General features: G+C 32.3%; 1 protein-coding gene and 1 long non-coding RNA gene across 4 annotated transcripts in view; one reads left to right on the forward strand and one right to left on the reverse strand.

The window, feature by feature from the left end:
• LOC105679617 (monocarboxylate transporter 11-like) overlaps positions 1-8945 on the forward strand; it is a 95431-nt gene extending 86486 nt beyond the window's left edge. For both annotated transcript variants that reach the window (XM_012379750.2, XM_067355111.1), the window contains exons 8-11: positions 96-378; positions 1417-1591; positions 2104-2310; positions 4486-8945. In XM_012379750.2, the coding sequence (XP_012235173.1) occupies positions 96-378; positions 1417-1591; positions 2104-2310; positions 4486-4916 (1096 nt within the window). In that variant the 3' untranslated portion in view covers positions 4917-8945. The remainder of the gene's footprint in view (positions 1-95; positions 379-1416; positions 1592-2103; positions 2311-4485) is intronic.
• A 151-nt stretch (positions 8946-9096) lies between these two features.
• LOC136999938 (uncharacterized) lies at positions 9097-18569 on the reverse strand. 2 transcript variants are annotated; one of them, XR_010890245.1, is made up of 4 exons: positions 16702-18569; positions 15687-16357; positions 11235-15412; positions 9097-10327 (listed from the first exon to the last, which is right to left on the reverse strand). It is a non-coding gene; the product is annotated as an uncharacterized lncRNA (long non-coding RNA). The 2 variants fall into 2 exon arrangements; XR_010890244.1 differs by having other exon boundaries at positions 15687-18569.
• Between the last annotated feature and the right edge of the window lie 1058 nt (positions 18570-19627).

Consider the following 19627-nt stretch of genomic DNA (forward strand, 5'->3'; position numbering starts at 1 on the left):
TAATACGAAGTGAGAGAGCTCGGCAGGCACGTAAGAATCGCGTCAGCTGATTCGACAATTTCTATGTGATGACTATAACGGCGCTGTTCCTTCAGGAAGCTAGGCTGGCGGCTGGGATTGCAATCGGTAACGGGAGCGCTCTCGTTGGCCTTCTTCTTGGGACTGATCTACCGGAGTGCCTCGCTGTACCACCCCCAACGACGAGCCATACTGCATCTAAAGAATCAGCGCAGCAAAGTCAAAGAGAAGAAATCCGCGTCCAAGGTACCGAGGCAGCCGCTGGTCGATCTGAGTCCTTTGGGATCGCGTCCCGTAAGGATGCTCATGCTGGCTGCCGGCGCTGCCGGTTTTGGTCTCTACACCCCTGCCTTCTATATCGTAAGTACACTTACATTAGTGATTGAGAAGCAAAGGCCATTTCTTTAGCAGCAGATTCTTTGGGAAACACTGGCGATTGCTACTTCCAAGGGCTTTTGCTGTAGCAATAGTAAATTCTATTTCGTATTATCTTACCGCTGTTAAATCAACATGGGATGTACAGAGAAACATAAAAACATAACATAGAAATACGTGAAATACATAAAAAAAAAATACAATATATAGAATGTATAAACAATAGGATATACATAAATTTTTATTTGATGTTTTGTTATTTAAATTTTAACGTAACAGAAGAAAATTTTATTTATTTAGTATTATCTTACTTGCTGTTAAATTGATATATCAAATTTATAAAAACTGAGGGTAACATAAAAATGCATGGAATGCATAAAAAACATAGAAATACATAAAGTAAACGTGAATATCAATATAGAATTTTTATTACATATTTTGTTGCTTATTAATCTTTCTTTGATGCAGCATTGTTAAAATTCTTTTATAATTGCACATAGAAAAGAGAAACCGTGTATCAACGATGGCACAATTTTTGTTATTTATTTGACTTTTTGGCGCACCGGCAAAATTCTATTATAATTAATAATAACGCAATTAAACATTCAATTACGTATAACATATAAAAAAGTTTCTAATTCCTTGATATACAGATTAAAGAAATTATTATACGTGCATTGGTTATGGCACAGTCTCATAGCATGCAACGTTTCTACTATCTACTTAATAATGCAAATTCTCCACATCGTCGCATAATCTAATTTTAAAAGGATATTACGGTACTAATAATTGAAGAGTAGATAGTGATCAACAAGAGACACGTCTTTTGTGACGCGGGCGAGCGTTGAATTCCCGAATTTCGCCAATTCCTCGGACTAATCGCGGAATAGATCGAGCCAATTTCGATAATCGATATTAGACGAGCATCATTACCAGCGGTATTGTCCGCATTATCAGAGCGATCCCATCCCGTGCGGCACCGTTTTTCTCGCGCAATCCCTTAATGGGAAACATCACTTTCAGGCTCTGCAAGGCTACCAGGACGGGCTGGAGGCCAGCGCTCTCGTACTCCTGCAGACCTGTCTGGGACTGGCGGCGGCGCTCGGATGCGCGGCTTGGGGGGTAGTTACCGCCAGACCTTCCGCTCAGTGCCTAGTGTCTAGGCAATATCTCTGCCAAGCAGCGCTCATTGGAGTCGGTCAGTACATTTTGTGGTTACTTCGAACTTTCGTTAACAGCTATTTTCCTATACACGTCGTCGTAGTTGTCTGCAAACTAGTCCGCACAGTTAAATGTTCGCATTCAGCCATTGTCACAATAGCGGAGCGTGCGTTCCATTGTGCTTTCAGAATGCCTGCTTTATATTAATTGTCGTTTTCGACCACTTATTACATTTCTTAACAATATAGATTTTTTTAAATTTAATCTTGATTTTTCTGAGTAAAAGAAAAAGATGATATATTTTTGCTTCTCTTAAAATAAAATTCATTTTAAAGGTAAAATTTTGAAGCATGATTTGTGCCTTTTATGCAGATTTTATCAAAGAAAAAGCGAAATTGTTTTGTGAATTTAAACCTGGAAAACCTGAAATATTCTATAGAAGGTATATGGAAAATCATGTAATACATCAATTTTACGCAGTAGTAGCTGAGTAACTGAACCAAAGATCAAGGATTACTGATTTGAATTAGGTTTCTTCTTTGCTTAAAGCTGTGGCACAAGTGGCGCTTGGTAGCGTGCAAGGTTATCACGGACTTGTACTGGCCTCCGGGCTTTACGGCGCTTCGCTCGGCGGTGCGCTCTACTCCCTCAAGATGTTAGCCCTGGAAAGGCTGCGAGCAAGACACTTCGCTAGATCGTGGGCTTTGGTACAAGCCGCGGAAGCTCTGCCCATTCTTCTCGGAGTTCCTCTTACAGGTATGTAAGGAGTACGGAATTTTCGACGTTGCCAAGAAGTTTTGAGTTTCCCACATTTCTTAGAAAATTATCATGACTAGAGGTCTCTAACTTGCGATCCCCGTGAAGATTTTGTTCGATCCGCCAAGAAATTTTGCACACATTGAGGCAAAATTTTATTTTTTTATCCTCTTCTCTATTAAACTAATTATTCAATATTCAACTAGACCAGAACCATAATTAAAGGTCTAGTAATTTTGACAATACACAGAATACTTTTACTTTTAAGATTTCTTTACAATTTACATGATTTTCAAAAATAAAATTTTTCTGGCCTTTTACATTACAAAAATTTTAATGTGGCTCTTGGCTAAAAAAACTTGGGGCTAAAAAACCCTAATCATGACAAATCGTGTTAAAATGACAATTTTCTTATTTTTCTCAATGTAAACGTATACATGTTTAAATTTTTGAAATAAATATTGAAAAAAAGTTAAGAAATTATCATCGCCAAGAAATTATACTTTTATTATTTCAACTGACAACATAAAACAATTTTTGCATTTAATTGACGATAAATATCACATGAAGTAACCAGAAGAGCCAAAAACACGCGTTTTACATGATATTTCAAAGGTCGTCGCAACTCATTTATTATAAACTGTATGAGTACTTCTTTTAAACATATTAATTCTTCGTACGTTCAAAGACCCGCGACAGCATTAAGGCTTTAAAGGACCAACGTGGGCAAAATCCGGTCTCTTGCAAGCTAAATCCGCTCCTACTAATAGTCTTATGGTTCCTGTGTATGAATTTAATGCCGGTGTCCTTAATAATAATGTACGTAGCCTGGAAAATACGTTGAGCTGTCCGCGTTGCTGAGAGAATATTCAAGCAAGCATGACAACTGTCACACGTATTCACAAAACTCAAGCGTTTCTACATTAGTAGAAACTGTAAAATTTTCGTCTCTTTAAAGAGCTTAATTTAGTCACCGGAATTTTAGCGACTTCCATTGCTCTTAATATTGCATACTCTTTCGAAAATTTTAGAAAAAATTATTTAAGATTTGAAAATGCATAAAATTAAATTACATCAATTAGAAAATTTAAATTTAATTAATCAATCGTGAATCTATTGAAATATACACTACAAAAAGTGTCACTTTTCAGACACACAAAATTAGGCATCATGCGTATTAATGACCAGTCGACCGCACTTTTCTGCCGCGAGACATTCGGATGCTTAAAATTGAGCAATTTTCAAAGTACTGTAACTCAGCGAAAAATTATTTTCGACAAAAAATGAAAAAAAAACGTGTTAAAACTTAAAACTTATACTTTTATGTGCTTAGATTGTTTTCTAAAAATTTTTTATCTTTGCACTTCTAAGTTATAAAAACCACGTACTTTTTACACTTTACAACTCGATAAAAAAATTTTTCTTGAAAAAAGTGACAAGTATCAAAAAGTACAACATTTTATCTACATACGCGTTTCTTTACATTTTGTTACAATTCTTTTCGTTTGAATTACAAACCAACACATTTTCTGAAGAATAATGTTTGCCATCGGCAATAGCATTAGCGCAAAAATTACAGGTTTAGTTTCAAAGTCGTGAAACTCAAAAGTATATATAGCAAAATTAAAAAAAAACGCATTTTGCAGGTGAAATGTTGTAGCTTTTATTTACTTGTAAAAAATTTTGCGAGAAAAATTTTATTATTGAGCTGCAAAATATTGAACGTACGTAATGTTAAAAACAAAACAATGTGTTTTTTTTTTAATTTTTAAAGTATAAAGATAAAAAACAATTTTCAAAACAGCGGTCTGAAGCACGAGAAAATACAAATTTCAAGCTTTAAAATGTTTTTAAAATTTTTTGTCTACGATAATTTGTTGCTGAAATTCAACAGTGTAAAAATTACTCAATCTTGTGCATCTGAAAAGTGTTCTCTATTTTTTTACGGAGTGGAGTATTTATCCGTTCGTTGTTCTTTTCTTTTTCCCTTAGAATAATAAAGCAGCCAGACAACGTGTACATTGTACACGTGTAGGAATAAAAAAATTCTTTTGTGGTCCTAAATTTTTCTTTTCTTTACTCACACGGCTTCATATCACCGTAATATTGCCACTTTGTGCATGAAAACCTGAGCTTTAACAAATTATGATGAGCTTTAATATCGCTCTCCATCAGGTTACATGAACGCGAACAGCCCGCGAGTTGGCTACTACGCGTGCACCCTGAGTTCCTTGTGCGGCGCGGCGTTGCTCTTCCTGGTCGGTTGGGGACGGCAACCGACGTCGCCAATTCTGCCGGGGCCACGACTCTCGAGCTTCGGCGTCATGCCACCCCCGCCGCCGTGCGTGTGCCCGCCACCGCCGCGGCCTCGGCTGCCGAAATCGCGGTCCCTGCACGTGCCGTTGGACGTCGAAGACAACATGCACGAGCGGGACTTTGTCGAGCGTGTACACGACACCGAACACTACTATCATCCGCACTTTCACGCGCCGTTGAGGCCCAGCAAAAGCGTGCCCGAGGGTCTCAGCCATCAGGATCCGTATCGGACCCGGCCGCGGCGTCACCGCGACATCACCGTCATAGAACAGATCACCACCAGCGTGTAAAACGATGATATCCAACCTTGGCACGCGATGTCCCCCAGATATTAAACTAAGAAAACCTAGAAGTAAAGTCCGACGAGCATTTTAATTTGGATTAAGCGTGTTATATTTGATTTTAACAACGCTTTTGTGCGATAACAAAGAATGTTTTAAAATCACATTTCATTGAAACATAGATTAACAATTATGTTAATTACAGAATTGTATAGAATTTTTAGAAAGTTTTTATAAAATCTTTCACTTTCTTATTTTCTTGAAAAATAGCAAAATTTACGCTTGAAAAATTGCGCGAAAGTAAACAGTATATTATTTCGTTTCATAATTAACGTTACTATCGTGTTGGATTATTACTAGTTCGCAATTTGCCTTTCTTTTATTCTTCCCGTTTGGTGTATAAGCGTAATTTTCCAGAAAATCTAGGGTTGCTCTTGAAAAAGGTTGGGGACCATTAGCGTAAAAGCTAGCATGCAGTTGCGAACACAAGCAGAAAGTAAAATAGTGGCCATGAAAAGAGAAATAATTACACGCATTGCACGCGCGTAAGAAAGACAGTTATGCGGTCGTAAATCAAGGAAGAATAATAGTTAAAGCTCTTTAGAAACATTTCCACGTTCTTTTCCTACTAGTCGCTAAGCACGATCGATCACTAAATTGGATTAGTATATATAGATAAAGTTTATATTAGTCTATATCGAAATCTAGATCAAATTAAATGTATTACGCGCATTAGAAAAGTATTTATCCGTGTTGATACGATAGTTTGACGTACTACTGCCAGGAAAAGTAACTATCCGCCGGCTAGACGTGTATTGAGCGAGAGAATGCGACGAGGAAAGAAGAGTCATGGTTCACAGTGGAACTAATTTGAACTAAATCGACAGCTTATACCTATTTATCTCCATTTTTGCTCTTGACATTGTGATTAGCCGGTAATAGCGTCTCGGGATAGCAGATAACAGCAATCCGGAGAAACGGGATCGCTATCTTTCCTATCATATAAAATTCATGCGACATAGCGTTTATATATAGACATAAATTAAGTGATCAAAACTGCACTCTTCGTTACATTTCTCGATAGATGGAAATTTATGTATAGCGCACGGAGCTGGTCTCCGCAAACGCCGCCGCAGGAATCGTTAAATATTAATAAAGATATGAAACATCGCGGACGTTTTTTCGAGGGAGTAAAACGGTCCCGAGGAGACCGCTTAAATACCTGCAAGAGATCCCTGCAAATAATAGAATTAGAAAGTATCAATAAATACATTTTATAAAAATGTCACATTTTTCAGTTAGGCGTTGATCTTGCAACTGTTGAGAGTTCTTTTATATTCTGTCTACGCATTTTTTGACTCCTTTTGGCTCTTGACTTTCTTTCAGAATTAAAATATGTTGAACAGCCGTGCTTCTTATTCTGTGTTCAATTTATATGCTAAAAATGTTTATGAAGCATCGTTCATGAAGACTCTATTCCTATCAGCGAGTAAGGCTAAATATAATCGAGAGTCACTTCACTATAACATAATTAGTACCTGAATATTAAGTGCTCTAGGTATCTAATGAAGTGTGAGCGACGAACATAGCGGTAACTTAATTATTCCTACTTTCTCATATAAAGTACTTTGCTATATGCCGAAATTAATCGTTATGCACGATGCGAGCCATCATGACGTTTCCTTACGCAGTTGATTAATCGATAAACGTAGAAAGTATCGCAAAAGTATTTGCCGACTGTGTAAGAAAGTAGTAATATAGATTATATAGATTATATATATACATAATGACATATATAAACCTTGAATGTAATTGGATTTTATCACGTTTTCCGATACGATAGTCGGAAATATCGTATCTACTGGCAACGACAGTTAAATTTTATATTCGCTGTCAGAATAATTTAATTGAACAATTATTAAGAATTTTATCATGATAAAAGTTAATTAAATTAATACGCAACAATCGTATAGATTTAATTTTTGAGAAGTGCAACAATTTTCGATTTGTGAAATAAATCATTTTTAATTTATGTAACATTTTGTTTGAAAAATGTCAGAGTCTAAATATACATTCTTTAGTTTATACATTTCTTATATGTTTTTATTTGTGAGTATATATCAAATACGATTTTTCTCTCAAGTCGACTATTTTTTTAAATGATGTCAATCATTTTTAAGAAGTTAAAGCTGTTAGAGCAGGAGTGCACAATATATGGAGCTAGAATTTCAATCACATTTTATGGATATTATTTAACAATTAGATGAAAAAAAAATCAGACTTACGTTTTCATTTCTTCACATCTAAAAAACTTTGCACTTTATATTAAAAATTTTATCACATTGCTACACCGAGTGCATAAAAATAATATTTGCGAATAAAGATTTCACAGTATGAGCTCCATACATGCAAACGCAATCTAGTTGTGTTATGCGTGTACTTCTGCGTTGAAAGCAGTGAAACTGTTTTTATTGTATTATCGACGCATTTTAGGCGGCGAATTTGTTAGAATATAAATGTAGTTTATAACAAAGTCTCTCTCTTATGATAGCGTTAAAGATATCCGATTTCTTTGAATCAATGTATAAGGATCAATGTCAACGTCACCAATTTTAACATTCGTTACGAAACCTTTTTTAATATATATATATAATATGTTTATATATACACACACACACACACACACACACACACACACACACACACACACACACACACACACACACACACACACACACACACACACACACACACACACACACACACACACACACATATTAACTTTTGATGTGACGTATTGTTTGTATACTGCCAATTTTTATAGGATATAATCGAGTCTCAATTTTTAATGATTGAATGCACGCGATGGACAAATTACATAAGTAACTTTATGAAACTTATCGATGATGAGATTGAAAGTCTTCGTGTTTGTATCGGAATGTTCATAAACAATAGCACAATTTTTCTAGTTTGTTTCTCGCAATCGTGAAATCAATATTTTTATCGAGTTTATACAATAATTTACCTTTTACAGTAAACAATTTTGGCAGAGACTACGAATTCCTTTTGTTACATATTACGATTTTTAAAATTCTCATTCTTTGTACCCATTTTATTTTTTAATATTTTGTTGCTGGTTTTTTCCTATTGTATAATTATGAAGCATACATTAATGTTTTTGTTAATGTTTGTGAATTTCATGAAAAAAATTAAAACAGAAATAATTTAGAAACTTTTCATATTTTTACATGCGTAAATACTTTTGTGTAATGGAATCGATAAAAAATTAAAGGATTGCTAGCTGGTTAAAATTTAAGAATTGTATTTTATTGAAATTATTATTATCCAATTTAATGAAATTACTAATTTTGACAGTAACAAATTCATAAATTTAAAATTTACGATTATTTTTAAGTCCTTTATGACATTTGCAGGCATAAAATTTTTATACAAAACGCTTCTGTATTTTACATTACTTTTATTAATACTACATCGTGCAGTAATCGAACGAATGTATGTAGAAATCGAAATCTGATTATCTCACTTTATTTATTGGTACAAATATCGATTGTTATATCACACAAATTACAATCGTCATAATAATTTTAAAAGTTGATCGTGCATATCTACAAAATAGATACATACGCGAAAGGTGCCTCACAATGTTGCATGGCATTTAACATTTTTTAAAACTTTATATACGAATTGTTTAATTAAAAATTTGTAGTAAAGTCTTTCTAATTAGACCAAAATCCGAGCTTGGGGATATTTGCACAATCACGTTGCGTTTACGAAGAAAATATCTTAAATCTGAAGTATCACGAAATCGTAATCGAGATGTTCGTGAAACCTGCGATAATCATATTAATGTATAACAGCTTGTTGTCAATCGACTCTTAGAAATCGTGTAACTCCGTTGCTTTGTAAATATACTTAAGTAACGTTTCCCTATTGCAACACGTTGAGCATTTTGTAAGATTTTATAAATAGTTCTACGTAGTTAAACAGCTGGACCAATAAAGTATATACCCGATTGTACGTATCGACTACTTTTACTCTCTTTGTCGTCCTTCCCGAAGAGGTAAAGTTATTATACTTACTCAAGTACAAACACTACTTTTTTGCCTCGTGAGCTCATTTTTGTACATTTCATTTATCAAATCATATATTCGATATAATTTACAACTACATAATATTTAATTAATAAAAAGTAACATAAAGCCGATACGAATAAAAATGAAAAATACATTGTGTAATTTAAATAATCTATAATTTATTGAAATTATAAGTACCTATTTACTCCATCACAAAAATTGTTGTATTATGCTATGCGATCGCACTTTATACAATATCGCAACTAATGCCTTTTTTTAGGAATGATACATAATACAGTACTTAGTAAAGAAAAATTCGATATATAGGTAAAAGCTGAGAACATACGAGACATAATGCGTGAGATCATTCAGTAATTAATAGCCATCAATTTCTTTATGCTATACATAGTAATACGCATACGTGAATTTTGGAATACTTAAAGTGATGGCCCGAGTTTGAATTTTGTTGCGTCACAACAGAAAGTTTTGAGCTTCGCATTTAGTGTTGCGTTAGCGAGTGGAATTCTGCGCATTTTATTCCATAGCATATACATTGTATTTTAAGATGAAAAGAAACAGTACAATATTAAGAAGTAATATGGAAGTAACACACCAACCATCGACTCTAAAGAAATCACGGTAATTAAAAAGCTAGCATAAGTTTCATACTTGAGCTTCACGTTACAGTTTACAGGCACATATTTTCACTAAATATAATCGTGGTGATTTAACGTGGTGATTTCACATAAAAAATTTATAAACATTAAAAAACGGACAAATATCTACGATTTATGTATCTAATTGTGAATAATCTTTCTTTTAGGGTTGTATTTGTTGTTACGTAACAATATTTAGTTCGACTCCTCAAGTTAGGAATAGACTATAGAACATTAACTGTAACTGAACAGGATTGAATAATTTATTAAATAAATAATTAATTAAATAATATAAGTATATTTGCACATATACATATTTATTTAACTTCTTTTATATACAGTGCTTTAATATTATACATTATTCTACATTGTAGAAATTTACTCTTATTATAATTTACCCTTTTAGATAAAATAGTTTGAATTGGCCAGATACACGTCACGTATTCAACAGCTTTAATCATAGGATACCATACTACATAGTCCGTATCTTCAATTAGAAATCTTGTAGTATTTTAAAACATGGTGAAATTGAGTTGTCCTTGCATCAAGAAATAAAACGCGTCATCGATGATTTGAGCTCAATTAAGAACATGAATATTGATATAATTGTTGTACAACCAATAGGTAAGTTTACGTCGGTAATCGAAATCATAATTGACTCGACAGTACCCTATAAGACAAAAATAATATTTCTATTATTATTAGAGCGTTTTCATCAAATTTATCAAGAAATACTTGCAAATATTGTATTCTTCTTTTAGACATTTTCTCAAAGAATTAATTTTTTAATGAAATATGTAAAAAATTAATAATAAATTAATGCTAAAAATGTAAATTTTGCATTAACATTGGCCGAAATGTTAAGTACACTACACGCAACAATTAAACAATCTAAAAATTTACTTATAAAAGGCAATTTTAAAGCATTGTAACTCCGTGATAAATCATTGTATTTTAATTCAGAATAAAGCATTTTGAAATTTATAGCGGAATTGTTTTTTTTTAATTTAAATGTTTGCTGATCGCTGTGCGATTTTTTTGTCTGAATATTCAAAAACTAAATAAAGAATCGTTACATTGTCTCCTTGATCGCTTTTATTCGTGAAAATATTATTATACAGCACAGAAAACCGTTTAAAAGCTAAAAGTTAGACTTTCGAATTATTGTTTTTTTCTTAGCCTTGTTTTTTTAACAAAAAATCAAATTGCAAAAACACTTAAAAAATTCCATATTTTATGTTATTTCTTTAGCTCAGTATAGTGTAAAGTGCAAAGAAAGAACAAAGTTTCTTGCAGACTTGATAATTTGGTCGAAGAAAATCGCACAACGATCAACAACCACTCAAACTAAAGAAAAAAGAATTTGTTGAAAAATAAAATTAACAAAAATTATCAGCGATTTTTTGTGAGTCAGCTGTAACGTTACAAAGTCGCGTTAAAAATTTTTTACCCGACGGATCAAGCTTTATCATCGTATTGTTTTGTAAAAACGACAATAAAAATAAGAATTTGCAGAAGGTATTTAAAAGAGTTGAATAGAGTAATTTCAGTTTCAATTGGGCGTTAAGAAGTATTACCTTTTGTTTAATGTAGTGCGTGGACAGATGAGAGTTTATGATATAGATAAAAATATAGATACAAATTATGTGCCTGTTGAAATTACAGTACTTTGTAACAATTAACAATTTGTAACAATAGTACAGTTAACACTGTCTCAAAATTCGAATGCCAGAGATATATAAATGTAATTTCTATCTTACTGTTTCGAGAAAGCATTGAATACTAAGAGAAATATTGGAAACAAACATAATAAATACATTATGTGATGTAAGTAGCTTCTAAAAGGTTACTCAGTAATAACCACACTACTAAACAATGGAGAAGCGAATGAATTTTGGTATGTAATAAATTTTGATAATGTAAGCAGATAAATGTGTGCGTAAGTTATAGAAAATAAATTGGTTGTTTTTAATCATTTTCTTTCTTTCAATGGAAAGAGGATTTAAAGAATGATGTGAAATAAAATACATTGTTTGTTGAGAAAAGATTTTAATAAAATCAAATACAATATAATAATAGTATACAATAAATAATATTAAATTTAGAAAACATATACAATGAAGAAGAAATATATACAACAATGCTGCATACAGATGCAATAATGTGATATACATATATATATATATATATATATGTAATACAATATACAATTATATAATATAATATATAATATACAATATATAATATACAATATATAATATACAATATATTAATACAATATTTTGTACAAATGAGAAAAAGATTTTTACAAGTTTACAATATTTAAGAGAAATGTTCCAGTGGCAATATATTTAAGAATTAATTATTATTAAAGATGTGATGTTTTCTATGAAAATAATATTTTTAATATTATATAATAAAAATTAAAATTTACTTCGCGGAAATTTAAAACCAAAATTTGCATTTATTAAACGACGATATTAAATATTTGCAAAAATAATTGGATACGTAAATTTACCACAGTTTCCGGACATTATATTTATGAAATTACAAAATTATTTTGTTCATATATTTTCGGAGATTGAGACATATTCACAGTCATTGGGACATTTAGCTTATTACAATTTTTCTTAATATATTATCCTGTATTCCATTGAAATAATATACAAGATGAATACAAAATGAACAATAATACAAAATGAAAATAATATGCCAATATGTCAATAATATGTCAATAAAATCATTTAAACGTTCAAAAGTTTTATGTATAATGCAAAATACTTTAGTTAAAAAGAGCTGAACAATACGATTTTTTATTTATAATTGAAAGTATCTCTTATAATTCAAAAAGTAGTAATATTTTATTAGTGAAATTTATTAATCTAAACATTTAAACGTCTAAACGTTCAAACTTTTTCATAATTTACGCAAGAAACATCTTTCGTTTTTTGAAAGAGAATCTTGCTCTGTTTGCCCACCCGAAGTTTTATCATTATTTTTGTCATCAATAAACTACAAACTAACTGCCAAAGCAGAAGTTCCAAAGTTTATCGACAGCAAAGAATTAAAAAAAAAAATACAATATAGAAGTGATAAGAAGTTTTAAAATCCTATCTACCTACCCAAAAACTTTATCTAGTAGAAAATCCTACCTAATTAGAAATTCTATACCTAAGAGTTTGTACAAAAAATTTTCCGCAGGATGCTTTAGCGCAGAGCTCGGCTCAGTTACCGCCATTTGCATCTGAAATTCGGGAGGGAGTTTTTCGCAAGATGCTTTAGCGCAAAGCTCGACTCAGTTACCGCCATTTGTATCTGAATTTCGGGAAAGAGTTTTTCGCAGGATGCTTTAGCGCAGAGCTCGGCTCAGTTACCGCCATTTGCATCTGAATTTCGAGAGGAAGTTTTCCGCAGGATGCTTTTTTTTTGCGCAGAGCTCGGCTCAGTTACCGCTATTTGCATCCAAAATCTGAGAGCTACTACCTTGGTGTTTCTCACAGGACGCTAGCGCAGAGCTCAGCTCAGTTTCCGCTAGTTGCGTCCGAAATTTTTGTTGATAGTCGATCATTATTCAATGATCGATCGTATCAACGTTGTTTCGAGATCTGTGCTCGACCATCATCGACGGGACCACGAATTTCGAATTTCCGCGCTCAACCATGGGATCAACACTAGAACTACCGACGATTAACATATACCAATTTTTATTTCTTTTTTCTTTCTTTTTAAAAGTTGATAAAAAGAAAAGTACATTAATCAATTTAATTATTTAACACAATGCAACACAAGTCACAGAAAAAAATCTCAAAAAATACATTATAAATTTAAATAATTATTCTAAAATGAATAAACCGGTCATTTTTTTTGACCGCTTTGATAGTTCTAGTGTTCTAGTGTTAAGCCATAGGACCACGGATGCATGGGTAAGCTAGGAAAGATTGCGAAGAAATTGACGTATAGCAAGAATAAATATATATTTTAAAATTGTAAATAAATTGTTAATAAAAAATGCACTCTTTCTTTATTAGATCAATTATTTCAAATATATCATAATTCATTAATATATTTACGTTTGTGTAAAAGAATTTTCTTTTTCATTTTTAATTTAAATTTGTGATACATTTGTGGTACATATGTATTTAAAAATTTTCTTACTTTTGCTTTTCAACGCCAATTTATAATATTTAATCCTGGAAAGATATAAAAAGATAAACCACTTACCGTAGAGAAGGTAGAAATAAAAGTACACATTTACACACAGAAAAAAAATTTTGCTATCGCAATAAAATAATCGTTGCTATTGCATGTTAAATATGTTAGCGATAAAATTTCGCTACTGTAACTACTTTTACAGATTATTCGATATGCAACAAATCTGTTCTGTTCAAAAAATCGACAAATTTTGTGATTAGAAAACAAATTAAAATTCGCTGTTACAACAAAATAATTTATTTTTAATAAATTTATTTTATTATTGCAATGAAATTGTCGCCATTAATACAAATTTTTATAATAAGATAAAAATAAATTTCTTATTATATATTAGCAATATAATTTGTGCAGATTTAACAAAACTAATTTCGGTAAATAAAATTATTATCTATAACAAATCTCTTTGCTGTTCAAATAATAATCAACTGTAAGAAATTTTGCTACGATAGCTTATATAAAATTTACTGCGGCAGCAAATACTTTTTTTCCATGTATTAACAAGTTTTATCTTTTATTTTATGTATAATCTTTTTTTTTAAATATTTTTTTTCTTTTATTTTTTCTCATATAAAAAAAATATAAATAAATATATAAACATATATAAATATATAAACATAAGTACATTATTCAGAATAAAAATATATTAGGTTATTTAAAAAATTTGTAATAATTTTTATAATAAAATTAAAAACTATTTTTATATGTTTAGAGTCATCTTTGTTCAGTAATATGCACCATTGTTTTCGACAACTTTTGGCCATCTTTAACAACTTGTGCATACATTATTAAATAAAGATATATAAACATATAAAAATTGTTTTTAATACTGTCATCAAAAAATTCTACAAACTCTCTGAATAATTCAATATATTTTGTTCTGATTTGTCAATTATGAAATACATTTAGGAAATATTCCAGGATTAAATATTCATCAACGCATCTAAGTCCTAGCCTATCCATTTTAAGATAATGAATCAAAGAAATAGTGTACCTTTTATAATTTTATTCAAAGTATTCTGGTGTATGATTATATTTTTAATATTATATGATTAATATTTAATATATGTGGATTCAAAGGGCTATTAGGCCGATGAAAGTTGTTTCAACTTCGGGCTCAATCAAAATCAAAATTAGAAACACTTTGCTTTTTTTTAATGTACAACGCATTTTGCAGGTTACATATTTTTTAATAATTTTTATAATTATAATCTAATATATAATATGTATCTTTTCTAGATATATATAATAATATTGGTAACACATAATTAAATTTAATATAAATTAACTAAAAAAATAAGTACTTCGTTCTTTTAAAAACAAATGCACGTACAACTCAAAATACTTTTAAAAAATACGAGAGAATAAAATTTTGATATAACTACTATAAGGCAATAAAAATTATACGACCTGCAAAGTGTCTCGCGTTTATACATTTTTACACCATTATTTGATCCATTATCTTAATAATAAAAGACAAATTAAACTAACTCACCGATCGATGCGCAGCAGCGGAGTTGTCGTTCTGTTGATCTGCATAGTTGATCTGTAAAACACGAAATAAATCAAAATTATAGCAGCGTTCACAATATGAAATATTTGTGAAATCATAAAAAATATTGAGTATATCAAACTTTTAATTCGTTTTCTAAGCAAATATGTAATAAAAGAATTATTAAAAAAGTTTAATTATTTAAATAAAAAGTAAAAAAATATGCGAATAAATTCTAATAATGATAAATATTAACTAATGTAAATATTTTGTCTTTCAAATATTTTAATGTACAATATTTTTAACAAATAAATGTATTATTGCTTACCGTAAAGTTGCTCCGCCGGCGCCCGATGCTCCTCCTGAGCCTCCTCCTCCTCTCAGTGGTCCTTCGAAGCACTCACATTGAATCTTACGCGTTCGCGGCGCATGCATTGCTCGCATGCGTACCTGAATACGAAAATCGCGCGATACTTAAAACGGCACTCCCGACATCACAGGCGAATCGAATCGAATTGTCCAAGCTGTGACGTTACGCGCGAATTCCGTCCGCGTTTCAGACGACCACATTTACCAATTGGGGCACGATTCTCTCAAAACAGAAGGCAAAGATAAGCTCGAAGAAGATGAGGTGATTAGTCATCCAATCAACCGACTAGATACAAGACATCTGAAAAGCAATCGGTAGCGTTTGACTAACTCCGGTAGCCGTCCTCGACTACCTTCGACAGTCCGGCTATCTGTACAACTAGCGCGCTGCACGTAGAACCGAAGATTGCCCTGCCGTAGTGGAGATTTTATGATTGAAACCGACCTTTCCCTCCCCCGAGCCAAGCCTAAAGTCAAAAAAAATCGTGTCCCAATATTTGTCATACAGCAAAAATGCGTTCATCTATAGATTCGCTATAACTCTCGGCATTAACGGCACTCCCGACGCGCATTTTGTTATACGACGGAACGAATATATTTTGTAGCACCGATTACGCGCACAAAGTTGATCTGCAAAATAAAAAAATAAATCCAGATTAGAGTACTGTTCAAAATGATTAATATTTGTGAAATAATTATTGCGCACATTGAATTTATATTCGTTTATCTATGCATACAGAATTAAAATTTTTAAGAATTAAAATTTTCAAAAATATATTTTTTGAATAAAGAAAAAAGTTTAATTAGTTGAAATAATAATATGTAAAAAATTTCTAAAAATAGTGAATATTCATTTACTATTATAAATATTTTACTAAATATTTAAAGTATTTTAAATATTTTATATCCGCTACATTATATAATATTTTATATGCAATATTTTGCGAATAACAAATAAATGAATTATTGCTTACCGTAAAGTTGCTCCGCCGGCGCCCGATGCTCCTCCTGAGCCTCCTCCTCCTCTCAATGGTCCTTCGAAGCACTCACATTGAATCTCACGCGTTCGCGGCGCATGCATTGCTCGCATGCGTACCTGAATACGAAAATCGCGCGATACTTAAAACGGCACTCCCGACATCACAGGCGAATCGAACCGAATTGTCCAAGCTGTGACGTTACGCGCGAATTCCGTCCGCGTTTCAGACGACCACATTTACCAATTGGGGCACGATTCTCTCAAAACAGAAGGCAAAGATAAGCTCGAAGAAGATGAGGTGATTAGTCATCCAATCAACCGACTAGATACAAGGCATCTGAAAAGCAATCGGTAGCGTTTGACTAACTCCGGTAGCCGTCCTCGACTACCTTCGACAGTCCGGCTATCTGTACAACTAGCGCGCTGCACGTAGAACCGAAGATTGCCCTGCCGTAGTGGAGATTTTATGATTGAAACCGACCTTTCCCTCCCCCGAGCCAAGCCTAAAGTCAAAAAAAATCGTGTCCCAATATTTGTCATACAGCAAAAATGCGTTCATCTATAGATTTGCTATAACTCTCGGCATTAACGACACTCCCGACGCGCATTTATTACGACGATTACACGGTATTTTACACACTCCCGAAGCGGTTTTGTCGTATAAGAACAAAGGTATAACTCGAATATCGCTTGTCGCACGGAATACGCGTTCGACACTTCGCGCCGAACAATATGTATGCAACAGGTAATGATGGAAAAGGGGGAAGAGGATGGAAAACTGTAGAAAGTAGTAAGAGTGGTAGAGGGAGGGATGATGTGGACCAACCAACCCGTACGAGTGCCGCCATGCGACTGGTAAGGCGCAAAATACCACAGGATACCTCAAGGACTTTGCGCAGGCCTAGAAGATAACACGCGCAGAAGTAATACGTAGGGAATTCGAAGCAGGATAATGTATGATAGAAAAGAAAGAGATAGCGAAAGTATGGAATGCGTAAACAGCGCGTACGCCGCGACCAAAACAATCCCCAAACGCTATGTGTAAGTCTGGTTTTTTCTGCAATTAACACAATACGAAATATTTTTTATGTATTAAAAAAAAAATATATTTTAATGTGTGTGTGTGTAAAAGATAAAGCGTACGCAACAGGTAACGATTGGGAGGGGGAGGAAGGTGGAAAATTGTAAGGAGTAATAAGAATTGAAGTAGGGGAGATAACGCGCCGATACGCGAAACGGTCTGTCTCGTTCAAGTGCCGCCGTGCGAATAATAAAATCCAGCTCAAGCTCAAGGATAAGGTCAAATTGGGAAAAGTACTATTTGGAAGAAGTAGGGAAAGGAATGTATACATGCCGATCAGTGTGTGCAAGAGAGAAAGTGTGAGAGTGAGGAAGAGAGGATATAAAATACGTAGGTCACAGAGCGAACGTAAACAACCCCCCCCCCCCATGCCGTAAATCAGCGTCGAAATTCCTAATATAATATACCATATTTTCCACATTATAAGATATTCTTTGGCGTTCAGAATTTTAATTTTGATAAATAATTTACTATTTTATTTTTCGCCTACTATCGTATTTTGTATCGTATCGTATGTTTAAAATTTTTATCTGTAGATTTGTCAGCGTGATCCAATATAAAAATTAATTTTACTTGATTAAAATTCCGCGTTTTAAAGCTTTTTAAGCGTTTTTCTATTTCGTATTATAACACAAATAAATAAATATAAGAATAAAAATTAAATTAATAAATGCCCACGCAATGAAAATGTCACGAAACACGTCGCTTTGCGTGAACACGGCTGCCCGTGCAATAAATTTCGATGAAATAAATCTTTCGAAATGCGCGATTTAATCGATGTACAATACGAAATTTATGTTACACAATTCTTATTTATTGAGATATAATTTGTATTTTCCATTTTCTATTACCAATTTTAAGTAACTCAATTGCGCAAAATTTCTTCTTTTATGATAGATAGATACTCGATGCTTGAATGTTTATTTATTTGTGAATGTTGATTTATATTTCATTAAAATTGAATTGAGGTAATAAAGGATAAAAATTACAAAAAATTAATTTTTATAGTTATAAATTTGTATATAAATGATTCATTATTATTCATTCCATTAATTATTATTTCGTTATTTGTTATTATTTATTCTATTAATTATTATAATAACAGTTTTTTGTGAAGACAAGTTTAATAATATATCTTATATTATACCAACGTGTCATAATTTTAAAAAAATTATAAAACGTTATGTTTTATTTAGATTAAAAATTAAATTGAATTTTGTTAACAAAAAATAAAAGTAAAGTGTTTTAGTCTAGTAAAAAGATATGCCATATGGTATCCGTTCATTTAAAAAAATTATTATTTTCTGAAAAATCAATAAAAAAATAAAGTTTTGACGCTTGCGTTTTAAATCTGGTGGTGTGCACGATAAGCAGAACGTTGTTCGTTTTAGTTGCATTTCTAGCTTATTTATTTTTCTTAAATATAACAAATGTAAATAATAATAATATTGATGATGTTATTGTTACTCTTTGATTTTTAAAATGTTTCTTTATTTTTCTCTAATGTATATATCACCAGAGAGAAGCCTGAGAGGGGCCGTGCTATTGTTTTTTGTACGACGCTTTCTCTAGGCCATCTAACGTTACGCACCGCTCGTATGTAGCTATTGGCATTTGTAGAGCGCTCCTGCCAACGCTTCATCGCGCGCCTAGTAATCAAATAACAGTGGTGGCTGTACCGCCATGGGTCTCTTCTCGCCGCGCTTAAACTCGCGCGAATTGACAAATATTTTTTGAACTAATTCCTCATTAATTATTGTGAAAATCGCAAAATGGTAGAAGACTCTTCTACTCGGTTTAACCCGCTCTACCTACACTCGAGAGGTGATACAGCAATTAC

This window comes from Linepithema humile, chromosome 5 (genome assembly GCF_040581485.1).
Source record: "Linepithema humile isolate Giens D197 chromosome 5, Lhum_UNIL_v1.0, whole genome shotgun sequence".
In the NCBI taxonomy this organism is placed as follows: Eukaryota; Metazoa; Arthropoda; class Insecta; order Hymenoptera; family Formicidae; genus Linepithema; species Linepithema humile.